Here is a 14,313-nt window from a genome sequence, read left to right as displayed (position 1 = left end):
TGGTGTAAGTTAAACAAACAAACCCTGGCCCAAGTGGATTCTGCTACTTTCCAAAGCACACAAGCAGAGCCCTCCAAGTCTCACAAGTTCTTTCCTGTGAGTTCAGGGAACAACAATTATTCCAGATCATAAACAAGTTTACGTTCTGCAGCCTAAGGAGCATTCCTGTACCAATTATACCTCCTGTACAGAAGAGTCACTTTGATTATATCTGTCCCTTGCTTGACTGTGAGTGTGAGAGCCCCTTGATAATGGGACGTGTAGTTAGTGTTGGCCCCGTATTAGCTACCTCCAGCTTGTGGAAAGGCTTAGTTATTCCACATTCATCCAGCAAGCATGCCAGACCCTTTGTTAGGAACTGGTTATTCAGAGGTAATTAAGGCCAAGCCCCAGTCCTCAAACCGCTCAAGCCTGGAGGCAAGAACGAATGGCAAAGGTATCACACAGTGAGTGGCAGCTGGAAGGAGCCCTGCCCTGAGGAGGTGTTTCTGAGACCCTTCTGGCAGGATAGCAAGAACATGTGAGGTGAGAGGGGGAGAGGGCATGCTGCAAACCGGGATGCAACACATGCGCAGGACCCAGAAACAGACAGCAGAAATGAGATTGGCAAATTATTTTATTAAGTCTGATAAACTGTTAGCAAAAGTGGGAGAGGTAGAAACTCTCATATATACTAGTGGATTCTGCTACTTTCCAAAGCACACAAGCCGAGCCCTCCAAGTCTCACAAGTTCTTTCACCGATTCACTAATACATTGATTCATTAATACAGAAAACAGGGTGAAGGAAGGAAGTCCCTAGTAAGTAGGGCTGAGGAAATGAGAGAAAAGGGTTTGGTAGTTATGCAAAGGCTTGCTTTTTAAAGGGGCATCCGACAGCAGCAGGGATGAGAAGTCTAGATGGAATTTCCTGGTCTCGGGGTCTACGAGGAGCCCTGTTTCCACATGACACACGCTGAAATTACAGGTCTTCCGCAGAGGCTGATGGTACCCAGCAGGGTGTTGAGGGCTCCAGGACATTACAGGGCCACTGAGTCTTGTCCTGATAGCACCTCAGAGCTGCAGGTGGACTGCTGGGGAAATGCCCTCTCAGGGTCTCTGCAAGAGGAACAGCACCGTAGCAGATGTTGCTTTGCTGGCAGTTAAGTTCAGAGTTTCTCACCCTCTGCTGCTTTAACATTATCTTGGCTCTAAAAAGTCTCATTCTGCTGTTTTGTTGTGGAGAAATTCAAATGTGTGTGTGTTTATAGTTTTTTAAATTGAGGTGTAACAAGTATACCTTGTTTTTAATTAATCCATGCTTTTCTTTTTTTTGGATGGAGTGGATTTTAAAGATCCAGAAAAATGTAAGAGAGGGATAATAAAAATTGTACCTATATATTGTCATTCATCCAAATGCATGTGTTGCATTTACACATCGATCTTCTCAGAATTCTGATGAGACTAGATGCAGGGGAATGTGTAGAAATAACAAGCAAATACGATATTGCAGTGACTTGACATTTCCATTTAATGATGCAGTACTTGGATTCAGAGGCTTGGGACAACCACTGAGGGTTTCCAGCAGGACTGTAATGGGACCATACCTGTATTTCAGAGAGGTAGTGCTGGGCCAGCATGAGGGATGGGATGAAGTGAGAGAGAGACTGCCCTGGGAAGACCAGTTACAGCCGGGTGGAAGACAGAGTACCCAAAGGAGTGGAACAAAGCCAACCCACAAAGGAGAGATACATTCTAGAACCTACAGACCCTCCCCAATGATTGCTGGTGAGGATAAAGGAGAAGCAAAGGATCATAGAAGAAAGTGTGGCTTTGCTAAGTAGGTGGGTGTCCTGCTCCGAGGCAGGGGGTTCAAGAGGTGCAGTGTGGCTATGGAGTGGAGGTCAGCCAGGTGCTGCATCCATGGGGGGGCATGACAGTGTTGAGGCACCATCTACACACACAGCACAGTGGAAGTTTCCTGGACTTACTGGCACATGAGCGCAAGCAGTTACCATTTTACACAGTGTGAGCGGTTGAAAAACTATTTAAATGGACCACAAATCACGGAATGAACTAGATACATATTATGTCTACTCTAACAATGGATGATTCCAAAACCACTTTCTGGGGAAGGCATATTTTTCTCTCTGTTCCCTTTCAAGCAGGGAAGGAAAATTAGAAGAGGCTCCAGAGCTAATATTAACTTTATAGAATGAGAGCCAGAAGCCAGAACAGGTAAATCGAGACATATTTGTATGCAATTTCTCCCTGCTGAACAGAATTAAGAGTTACTTTACTACTTTACAATGCAGAAGTTTCAAAATAATGAACACCATGGTTTTGCATTCTCAGAATGGGTAATATGGATTGCAACATAAGGAGATGATTCCACAAGCACGCCCAAATAAGCATCGTTACTTTACAGTCTCATCCAATGTATCCACTACTGATAGAATTTTTTAGTCAGTTGTGAAACCAACCATTCCCTCTTTCTTCAATCTCTATCTCTAATTTTGGTTCACAGTAATCTTTCCCTGTATCAGGAGGCATTAGTTATATTCTTCGTATTAATCCCGTAGTTTTCTATGACAATTATCAGGCTATTACAGTATATCTTTGGTATTAGCATGTGATTATAGGATTTTCATCTGTGCCCTCATACAAATCTATTTCTTAAGAACCAATTTTTAAGTTGCTCTGTTGACGGTTTTCTATTAAGGTAAAGCTTTCCATGAAAATGTAAGTTTCAACTACATAAAACATTTCTGAAGTTTAGTTCTAAGTAGTTTTCTTTGAGGGTTAAAGAGAAGCTTTTCAGAAGACTGTCAAACAGTATTCATTGACCCACTGTGAATTTTTCAGCTGGGCTGTTGTGTCCAGGCCTGGGAGCTCTCTTCAGTCTGGAGTCATAGTCTACTTTCAAATAGGAGTTGTGATGAAAATTAAGTAACATAGTTTTTTCCTTTGGGTTTTCTAGAGGAGGCTGACTTTGGATGTGCCCTACAGCTGTGCGTTCTTGCAGTTTTTATAGGCAAACCCAGGCTGAGCCACTAGAGCTATGCAGAAAAAGTGAGAGGGTGGACACTAGGGAAGCTGCCGCCTTCCAGAAGTTCAGGTAGCCGGCCAGTGGGTGTGACTTCAAGGCCTCGGCAGGCCCAGTGGGCAGGAGTGCTGGGCCACTGTTCTCTCTCTGTCCCAGGGTTTCCCACCCTGACATTTAGTTTTGTTCTGTGAAGGGCTGTCCCCCAGAATGAAACAAACCTGCTTTCTCTATGTAAATGTGGGTCTTCTCTCCTTTAAATATAACTCAGTAAGTGGAATTTTGATTTTGATGTCTTTCTATATTATTTCCACACTTCTAAATAGATACGAAAGTAAATTTGATTAAGACAAAATAAAACCTTGAGAGCCCCTAACTTTAAAAGAAAATGGCATCATACAAGAATAAATTACTTACCAAAGCAGTATCCATATCTTTATTATTCTGCAAACTGTCAGAAAGTGCAGGCACTATTTTTTAAGAGACAAAATAATTTGAAGAGAAAATAGATTGAAATTAAATCTCTCTGAGTCACATAGACTCATGCAAAGAGGTTAATTTTCAGACTATCCAAGTTGATTTAAATTCAGACCTAGAAGCCATGGTGCGTATATAGGTACTACACAAGCTTGTGTGTTTATGTAGCTACACATAGGATATGCCTAATTGTCAGTTTGGAATCAAGTTTGTGAGTCAACACCAGAATTCTTAAAAAATGAAATCAAATAGAATAAAAAATACTAGCGTACAGGGAACATAGTACTAGGTTACAAAGTTAAGCGCTTTTCTTACTCTAAACTTAATACAATTGAAAGCTGTAACATTAGCCTATATAATTCCTTCTCTAGTAACAGAAGGATGAAATAAACACAAATAAGATAATAGATTATAATAGCCCAAAAGGAAAATTCCAAGAAAGGTTCCCCCTAAAATGATATCTGTGAGGTCACTATAATAAACCATGGAAAGTAAATAGTGATGATATTTCTAATTCTAGCTTTAATACTGAAGAGTCATTCTATGCCAGTCACATTCTACGAGGCACAAATTACCTCTTTATAATTTCAGCCATCATAGCTCTGGATTATGTATAGAAAGATGCTCATTTGAAAGGTTGTCTATAACAGAAGTCAAAGGACTCTAGCTCTGTATATAGACAGAACTTCATCCCAACTCAGCACCTTTAAAATTAAGTGACTGTTGGGTGGGCAGGCAGTCAATGTATTTCCCTGTTTCCTATTCTATAAAGAGTAATAAAAAAAAGCTACTGATCAGAATTGTCTGAGGTGATATTTGTAAAGTGTGTATATTTAGCACATACTAAACTCTCAAAACCTGATGACTGTGCCTATTATTTGCTCAGGGGCCAGGACCAAATGATGGAAATACTTTTAGTGCCTCTAAAAATCAGCTCAGGTGTCAACACACTTAAGGAAACTCAGGTTACTTTTGACTTGGGAAAAGCGTTATGAAGGAAAGAATCCATTAGAGTTCTTGTGAGTCATTCAGGATTTAAGAAGCTGCTGCTTTGATTTTGAGAAACAGAAGAAAGAAATCTCAGAACCTCTTTGGACTAGGGTTTATTTATTCTACCTATTTCAAGTCAGAGTGAATGCTTCTAGAGTGACCCTCGAGCATTTCCTGAACCTGAGCAGATCCAATTGGCCTTTGCAGACAGAGGGAAGCTGATGTCTGTGGGCAGGTGGGGTGAGAGAACTAGGAGTAGGTGTTGTTCCTGTCACCCGCTGTAGGGCCAGCAGGGGCTGTTGTCTTAGATATTGGCTCTCTTTTGTAGATGAGGAAATACAAATTCACAGAGGTTCCATAACTCACTGAAGGTCACAGGGCTTGTGAGAGGGGGACAGAAATTAAATGGAATTATTTAATAATAAATAAAGAAAAAATTATATTCATGTCCGTCTGTTTCCACCACCAGTGTCCTTTCTTCCTGGGCTTTGGGAGCCACCCTGTAAAAGGACTCCTTATAGATCCTGACCCAAAATGTATAAACTGCCCTGAGTTCTCCGCTTATTAAAAATGAAACTATCTCCTTAGGCCGCAGCATGTGCACACTGACATGGCAGTCGTGCCCTGAGCCATGTCAGCAGTACAGGTTGCTTACTTCACTGGTCCAGACAGAATCCACACCTTTCAGAAGAGAAGCAATTTTTACATTAATTATACCACTCCTTTTAATCTCCAACAATATATACAAAGTAATTAAAAGGAGTAGGTATAATTTACCGAGCACGTGAAGATTCATTAAGGCAGAGAAATGAACAGTTCCTTTGATGGCCCTCCAGAATCACACTTACACATGCAGTCAGTTTGAAGAAAACTCAACCTATAAAATCTGAATTTAAAAACCTGCTAACAGACCACTGACTATATGCAAAAAGTAAACAATAAAAACAGAGAATGAGAAGATTTACTATCACGCTTCTCATAATTCCTGTGCAGAGTGCAACTTGCCAAAACACACAGATGAAAGCAGCGCGCATTCACCCGGGCCCACGGCCCTTTGCTGGAACCCTCAGTCTGTCATCTCCCCCACACCTCTGGCTTCCTCAGAAGGGCTAACTTTTGTTTTTTTTTTTTTTTGGTATCATTAATCCACAACTCCATGAGGAACATTATGTCTACTAGACTTCCCCCGCCCACCAAGTCCCCCCACCACACCCCATCAGTCACTGTCCATCAGTGTAGCAAGATGCTACAAATTCATCACCTGTAGAAGGGCTAACTTTTGAACTTTTCTTTCAATCTCATGGTGCCTGCAGCTATGGAGATGTTTTCTTTGCTCCCTCTCCACTGTAGCACGGCAACCTCACCCTCCTTTGTCAAGGAATTTGCAGAGGTGCAGAACTGTCCAATCTTTATCTCCTTGAACTTTTCTCAGCAAGTCTCTACCAGCTGACTGCCCTGTAGGATGTGCTGTGATTCTTCTCTACGAGGTGTTTGAGGAAACAGTAACTCATTCCCTGTTATTTGTGAATATAAATGTTATCAATCTTTCCAGGAGCAATTTGACAAAATGAATTAAACAGGTTAAAATATATTTGCCTTTGACCTATTAATATCACTTCTAAGAATATATCTCAGTGAAATAATAAAGCATGTATGAATATTTAGCTATAAACGTAATTAAATGAAGTACTATTGAAGGTAGCAAATTTTTGGACATCATTTAAGTGACAGCAAGAGCAAAATAAGTTATGGCACTTCATTTTTTTTTTATTCTTCAAACTCTTTATTATCATTATTTTTTTTGTTATCATTAATCTACAATTACATGAAGAACATTATGTTCACTAGGCTCTCCCCTATCCCAAGTCCCCCCCACAAACCCCATTACAGTCACTGTCCATCAGCAAAGTAAGATGTTGTAGAATCACTACTTGTCTTCTCTGTGTTGCAAAGCCCTCCCCTTTCCCCCACCCCCCACATTATACATGCTAATCATAATACCCCCTTTCTTCTTCCCTGCCCTTATCCCTCCCTACCCTCCCATTCTCCCCAGTCTCTTTCCCTTTGGTAACTGTTAGTCCATTCTTGGGTTCTGTGATTCTGCTGCTGTTTTGTTCCTTCAGTTTTTCTTTTGTTCTTATACTCCACAGATGAGTGAAATCATTTGGTATTTGTCTTTCTCCGCTTGGCTTATTTCACTGAGCATAATACCCTCTAGCTCCATCCATGTTGTTGCAAATAGTAGGATTTGTTTTCTTATGGCTGAATAATATTCCATTGTGTATATGTACCACATCTTCTTTATCCATTCATCTACTGAGGGACACTTAGGTTGCTTCCATTTCTTGGCTATTGTAAATAGTATGGCACTTCATTTTAATCGAATATAATAGTACTTGGCCATTAAAAACATTTTCCACAAGTTTACTGAAATGGAAAGATGCTGAAGATGTATTAAGGAATAAAAAGCAAATTTAAAAATGTGTTACAATATTGTGTAAAAAATACATATTTTGGAGAAAGGAAGGTGAAGACAGAAAAATGAAGTATACGCAATGTGTTTTTAGTGGTTGTTTGTGGGTAAGTAGATTGTGGCTGCTTTTAAGTATGTTTCATATTTGTTCATGGTCTCTGACTTACTTACCTGTGGTGAACACACATGCTTTTATATTAAAGTGTTTGTGGTTTATTTAAAATGTAAAGATAGATAGTTTTGCTTTAAAGTCTCCCTAGAGAAACCAATAGCAACATGGACAAAGGGCATGACAGGCAGTTTATAAAAGGAGACACCTGGCTGGTTATCCTGGATGGGAAGAGATGCTTGAACTCACAAGTTGTAGAAGAAATGCAAATACAGGATACCACCATACCATCCTGGCAACAAAAATTCCAGACATTTGTTGAGAAAGAGGGGCAATAGAATTCCTGTAGGAGTTTAGATTGGCCCAACCCATTTTAGAGATTGAGTCTGGAGGGCCATTCCAGAGAGCATACTTAGTAGGCTTTTCTGGGATGAACCATAAATCCAAATCCTGGTGATAAGGAGCTTTTTTATAAAGCAAAATCAAACTGGCTTTGTTTTATTATGGATTATTATGGACTTTGCTTTATTATATTATGGATAGAAAAAGCAAAAGCTACTTTCAACCTAAGTCACATAAACAAAATGAATTTTATTAAGAGAAAGTAGTTAAAATCTTGATAAAATATATGAATTTAGATTTCCTAACGAATGAGGAGGAAACAGAAAAACAATCAGATATGTGAACTATAGGAAAGCAAACTTCAAAATTTCACAGCATTAACATAGAGAACTTGTTGAAGTTTCGAGAAACCACCAGCCCTGGAGTGATAGCAACTTAAGAGAACACAGAAGGAGGAAATGACCCTTTGGCCAGAAACATGTCCAGTTTCGTAGGCAATGAACACTTTATACATCCTGGAAGCCATTCATAGTACCTAGCTCCTATCCTAACTCAAAAAGAAAAATATCCAAAAAGAATTTATAAAACAAAAGACCTCCAATGTCGTTAGAATTGAATCTTCTTTGGGACCCTCTTCACGGAGCTGGAGTGTGATCACACAGATAAGCGTGCTGGGCCTCACTGTGAAGGACGTGATAGGTCATGGTGTAAGTATTACAAAAACATTATAAGAAGCACATGATCAGAGTTTTGTTTTAGAAAAATAATTATGGAAGCTTTGAGAGGAAGAACATATGTGATGAGGTGATCAAGCTGTAAATGAACCAGACCTCAAAGAACCAGACCTCATAACTGTGCTGCCAGCCAAGCAGGACCCGATCAATGTTTATTTAGTACACAAGGGACAGAATTAAGGTAGGCCAATGGTATGGGGGAGAAAATCCAGATGGTAAGCATAAGGTAAAAACCCCAGGAAGTAGTGAGGATTAAAACTAGGAATATCATGTCCAGACCTTAAGAATAATAAGGTAGTGATAGTGGAAACAATGAATAATAAGGATTTTAATCAAAGTGTTGTCACTGGTGCCAGAGAACTGGAGATCACTGAAGGGTCCATCTCTGAGGAGGGGATAAGTAAGTTGTAGGTCCCACAGAAGTCTATGCAGCTGCATTTAGATGTAAGTGTGCAGTCAGCAATGTGGTTAGATCTGAAAAAGTCCATATCTTGGGTTGCCAGATAAAATAGAGGATGCCTGATTAAATTTGATTTTCTGATAAACAATGAATACCTTTTTAGGATAAGTATGTCCCAAATATTTGCTAAATCTGTCAACTCTAGCCATAGCACAACACAAGTTGTAAAAATGAAAGTTCTGTACACAGGCAAATCAACCCAAATTATTTCATAAGAATACATAGCAAACACATTGATAACTGTGGCATTTATTGGGGAGGAGAATGGGGATAAAAAAGAATAAATAAAAATTACCTAAATAAAGAAGTAATCAATGAGAGGGCCTTGGACAGGTGGTAGTGATAGCGTGCTGTGTATACAGATTAGCTCAACTCTCTGCACCTAAGTCCAAAAAGAAGTTAAAAAAAAGAGTTTTCCTGCACCCTCCTGGGATTTCTTTAGGGAAGTCCTGGTGACACTGCTTGGCTGATAAACAGAATATTCTTTTCTACAAGTATCCCCATGGAATATTCTGGCACTTCCACAACATTAAGTGTCAGGAAAGTGAGTAGGAGAAGGAGTGGGTTGGTGACAGGGATTCAGAAGAAAAAAAATTTAATAATTTTATAAACCCAGTAAAAAATGATACTAATAAGTCAGTTAGGGACCTTGCTTCATCTAGATTTACTCTTTTACTAGAGGAACATGCTTACGTTTTACAGAGTAAATATTAGTTAAAAAAAATATCAGTGAACGCAAGTCCTTAACTCTTGCCAGAGAGACAGCCAGAAGAACAAAGTTTAAAATTTCCCCATTGGAAAATGACAGTTCAGTATATATCAGGATTCACTCTTTCAAACCCTTTCCTTTTTTGTTACAGCTGATTACAAGGAGAGCTTCAATACAATTGGAAACATTGAAGAGATTGCATATAATGCTGTTTCCTTCACCTGGGATGTGAATGAGGAGGCAAAGGTGCGTGAAAAGTACTATTGATTCACTGTGCATACCTTTTGAATAACCTGTTCATTCTCTGCAGAAGATTTTCTTACAAAAGCCCTGTAGGTGGGGAAAGATCTGTTAACCTGAGCCAGAAGAAGGAAATTAACCTGGTACTTTATCTAGAAGTCACACACATTCAGTTATGTGCAGCTAATTGCCTTTTGGGGGAAAAAGAGGAAAAGGGTGTGTGTCTGTTTATGGCCTCCCCAGGAATGGGCCAAGCTGCATGTCCATCTCAGATCCTGCAGGCCTTCAAGCTCCACTTTAATATGTGGGGCTGGCAAGACTGGGCCAGAGAACCTTTTCTGCCTGTACTGCAGATTTCCCAGACACTCTCTGACTGCTGCCTTCTGGAGCCAGGGAAGCATTCAGAGCTAATGTCTTCACAGGAGTGACTGGGCAGCCCTCCGAACCCCACAGACCCTTCCAGGCATACCGTGGTTGAGGGGAGCTACAGAAAATAGGGCTGCAGTCTCTGAACCTCACTCCCTGAGGTCGAGTTGTTGTGACCTTGAGCCATTTCTCTGGCATTGGCTGCTTAAGCTTTCTCTTTCCCTCTAGTGACAGTGTGGTTAAGAAGGACAATGGCAAAACCTCCAGCAAGGTGTACCCTGAGGACAGACGTCCACCATTGTACCAGTTTGGGTGAAAAAGTCAGACGTGCTGATACTTGGTTGTTTGCCTTCCAGCCATGAGTCTCTAATTTCATGAAAGCTACAGACTTTTCTGCTATGCCCTTAGCATAACTTCCTTAGCATCTGATCCTTGATCCTTACTTTGCACTTAAAGGAAGGTTCCAGATGAAACCTAAGCTTGTTTTCTGCCTCAGTTAGGTACCATCTAGGAGGGTGTTTGTTAGAAGACTTTGTCTTTAAACTAATGAAAAGGTCAATGTCAACAACTCCCTTCAATGCTTTATTGTCTGCAAGCAGCGGAAAGGCTGGGTGAGAAAGGTAACTGGATGGGAATTGTGGGCATGACTTCTAGAAGAAGATGAATTGCTCAGTGTCTCATTTCACTCGTGTATAAAACAATGTAAGTGAAATTGACTTTAGGCCCAAGAAAGGTGACCCAAATGGGCAGGCAGCCCCAGAGTGCCAGAGCAGCATGGAGAATGTTCCAGGGCCTCAGTGCACTTCAGGAAGGAAGGAAGCCTTGCAATGGATGGACGTCAGGTTGCCAAATTTGTCTTCTACGGTCCTCTCTGCCTCCATTTAAAGTACCTCACCTGAGCCTTGAGCTTTCTCTTGGTGCCTGGTGCGCTCTGAGGCTAGATTACAGGGGTGAGAATGAGAAGGCAGTGTGCACGGCAGATGGGGCTGGCGTCAGAATCCCCAGCGAGGCCTGTGACCGCTCCGGGCCTCCGGTCCCTCACACAGAGCAACAACATTTTTCCTGTTGTCCTGGCCTTACCAAGCGTTGTGTTGGGGTTGTGACCTGTGTGTGAGGATCCAGTGCTGGGGAAGGCGGCGGGGGAACCAATCGCCTTGCAGCAGCAGGGACAGTGGGAGGCAGGGCCCCGCAGTGGCTGGGAAGACAGCGGGATCCTATCGCTGCAAGTGCCCCATCTGTGTAGAGCAAGCTATAAATGAGAGCTGTAATCATCACCCTAATTTTTATTAGCATGCAGTCTGTGGTAGTGAGTGCTAGTGGGTGAATGTGTTAACTGTTACGTGTCCGTAGGGACCGTTTAAAGGAAATGCTGGAACTGGAAGGGACAGCTTGAGTGGTGGAGGCTCTGGGGTAGGCCAGGCAAGGTTGTTATTTTGGGGTTGAGTTGATCTTTCAGCCCAATTGAGACAACATCCCTCATTTCCCATAAGTAAGGGTCACTTTTCTTCTGTAAATAGGTATCTTTGTGCGTGTGTGTTGTTCCAGGTTGACAAATTTAAGCTCAGATACACTTTCACAAATGGCAGTGAAGGATATTTTCTATTGCTTGTTGTTGCAAAATGTGTTTGTTTGATATATGATTTTAATGCCTGTTACTTGGAGGCTGGAATTGTCTGGGTTAATCAGTAAGTAATAAAAAAGTAGTTCTGAATACTTTCCCCCAAACTACTGGGAGGGCTTTTAAAGAAAAACCATCAAAGTTAAATTCACTTCATTGGGGAGGCTGAGATGTTTTCTTTAACCTGCAGAGCCTAAGGTATTTCTTTCAGATATTTTTATTTGTATTATAATAAGCAGATTGCAAAAAACAAAATTGTGTGGTATTGAGAAAAAGGTTTTCAACATAGTGAGAGAGAACAGCATCCCTCTCAGTGTGGAACTGTTTGTGATTTTCATACTGTGGATTTCTTGGGAGCAGTTGCATTTGCTTTCAAGTTCCTATTGGTGACATCTCCATGGAAATCTTCTGTAGCCTTCAGGGGCCCACTCAATGTCTCCTGTTGTTTTGGCTTATATGGCCAGAGAACATAAATCTGTGATCTGCAGCCTTCATATGGCCCATAGAATGTGTCTTTGTATGTGTGTATCATTATTTATGTACTTAAACATTTCAAATTTTTGCCCATATTTAATAATCATTAAATCAGGAGGTTATTACTTTTTTTTTTTAATTTAGGTTTCCAGATTCTTTTGGATAATTAAGGTTCTGTCAACCATGAGCTCAAGTGTTTGCAAGGCTATCAGTGGCTCTTGTGAGGTATTAGCTATTCTCTTTAATGCTTTCTTTAGCCTTCTTCATTCTGGAACTTTCCCTGCCTGATCCTGGTGGATATTTGAGTTTTTATGCCCCAACCACACCCCTTCAGTTTCTATCTTCATTGGCTTTCAGTGTTGAGGACAGCAGTGACATAATGGAAGTTGACATTGGATAGCTGACAGGAATGGGGCTAGAAACTCCACTAGCATCCCTTGCTTCCTTTGGCCAGACCTTGGGCAGTAGGCCAGAGGTTAGCTTGTGTTGGCACTATTAAAGACAGGCTCTGTGACATCCTTTTGAATACCCACTATTGTAGTAGATCTTGATCTTTAACAGTGTTTAAAAAAACCAGAAATCACTTGGACCTAAATGTAATTATATATTAACAAGTTGGATAATACCACTTCAGGGTTTAAAGTGAGATTTCTTTTGCACACAACCAGCTTTGGAGAAGGTAGTGTCAGAAGAGATTCTACAAATATACTTTGAGCCTTAGTAGCATTGTTTGAGAAAACCATGCATCTTCCCAAGATGACTATGTTAAAAGATGGCTTTTATCTCGACATGTAAGTTTTGGTACATTTATTAAAAAAAAAAAAAAGTCTAGTATTTGGTAGTCTTACTACCTATGTATAATAAGGCCTGATGATAAGGTTTATGGATTTTTCCAGAGCACACTTTCTACTTTTTTCTTTTGTTGCTGACCTATGTTTTATTCTACCTCTCATTTAACATGAAGAGAAGAAAGGAAAGGATGTGAAACTCTAATCTTTTAGTTTAATTAGAGGAAAAAGTTGGGCTAGTGAAGGTATCAAAACTATTTGTTAAAATGAGACTTGGGGATTAACTCCAGATTTCCAGTCTCAGTCGCAGCAGGATTCTGGCGGAACTACTACAGCATTCTTCCACCCAGACCGGCCTGGCTGGTTGTGTCACAGTGTCTGTGCACAATGACACAAGCAGGAGAAATCATCTCCAACAGGACGTTCTTTTCCCTTCGGGGACTTTGCAGTCTAGAGCTCATGTAATGTGACCGTGTGTCCCTGGGAGTGACTCAGGTGACAGCTAGGTGGGTGAGGCTCTGAGCAGCCACACAGTCTCAGCTCAGACATTGATAGGGGACGAGGCATATGGTGATACGGAAGAAAAAGCTCTACAATGGGGTTCAGGCCACCAGGTACTAGTCCTGGCACCGGCATGGCCATCTCTGGGACTTCCTCTTTTTGAGCTTCAGTTTTCTCTGCTGGAAAATGGCAGGAAGGGGAGCAGGGAGGGGTTGACAGAGTATCAAAGTCCCATCTGTGTGACTAGTGGGAGGATGGCAGTGCTGCATTCTTTCACACAACTTGCATTTACAAGGTCATTTCAATTTCCTTTCTCCCTTTAGCCAAACACCGGTGCCTACAAAATAGATTTGTTGCTCACTAATCCCCAAGTTGCGGGATTCCCATGCACGACCCTATTGAATGACTGAAGAGCAGTGAGCTCAGATTCCTGGCACCAAAAGCTGCTTTTCTGTATGCGATGACATCACCCCCCAGAGCAGTTGCACAGCAAACCCTAATTACAGGCTCCCCTTTCTCCCAGATTTCTAAAGAGGTTCTCAAAACTGGGCCCCTTATTTTTGTCTAGCGCTGTTTTCTGTGTTCACAATGATGTCAAGATGAAGTCAACCTCAGTATGCTACAAAGACTTCTCTCATGTGACCACAGAGAATCATTTGAGCATTAAGATGCTACTTGTGCATTGAAGAATACATTGTCTTTTTGTGTCTTTTCACTGAAACACCACACCATTTCCCCCCTTGCTATGCTTCACCCCTCTGATGGTTTATCTACTTAAGATGAAGGAGGCTTCTTTCCATGAACACTTTTTTAATCTCTCTTCATTCAAGCCTTTTGGAATGAATGATCTTGATCCAGTAAAAATGCTCCTCTCCCCTCACTACCAGCACCATAAAATAATCAAGCAGACAAATAAACCCATTATTATCCCATCCCCCTTTCTCTGATTTTTAGAAAAGTTCTATTGTCACTCAATAATAGGAAATTCTGTCTCCCCTCGGTTACTCTTTGC

At 41.0% G+C, this 14,313-nt stretch overlaps 1 protein-coding gene across 5 annotated transcripts in view; it reads left to right on the top strand.

The window, feature by feature from the left end:
- GRHL2 (grainyhead like transcription factor 2) overlaps positions 1-14,313 on the top strand; it is a 138,235-nt gene that overhangs the window by 68,662 nt on the left and 55,260 nt on the right. For all 5 annotated transcript variants that reach the window (XM_057497857.1, XM_057497856.1, XM_036876349.2 and 2 more), the window contains one exon: positions 9,466-9,560. In XM_057497857.1, the coding sequence (XP_057353840.1) occupies positions 9,466-9,560 (95 nt within the window). The remainder of the gene's footprint in view (positions 1-9,465; positions 9,561-14,313) is intronic.

Source organism: Manis pentadactyla, chromosome 3 (genome assembly GCF_030020395.1).
Source record: "Manis pentadactyla isolate mManPen7 chromosome 3, mManPen7.hap1, whole genome shotgun sequence".
NCBI classification, from domain to species: domain Eukaryota; kingdom Metazoa; phylum Chordata; class Mammalia; order Pholidota; family Manidae; genus Manis; species Manis pentadactyla.
The sequence above is the reverse complement of the archived record's forward strand: the minus strand, read 5'-3'. Positions and strand labels throughout refer to the sequence as shown.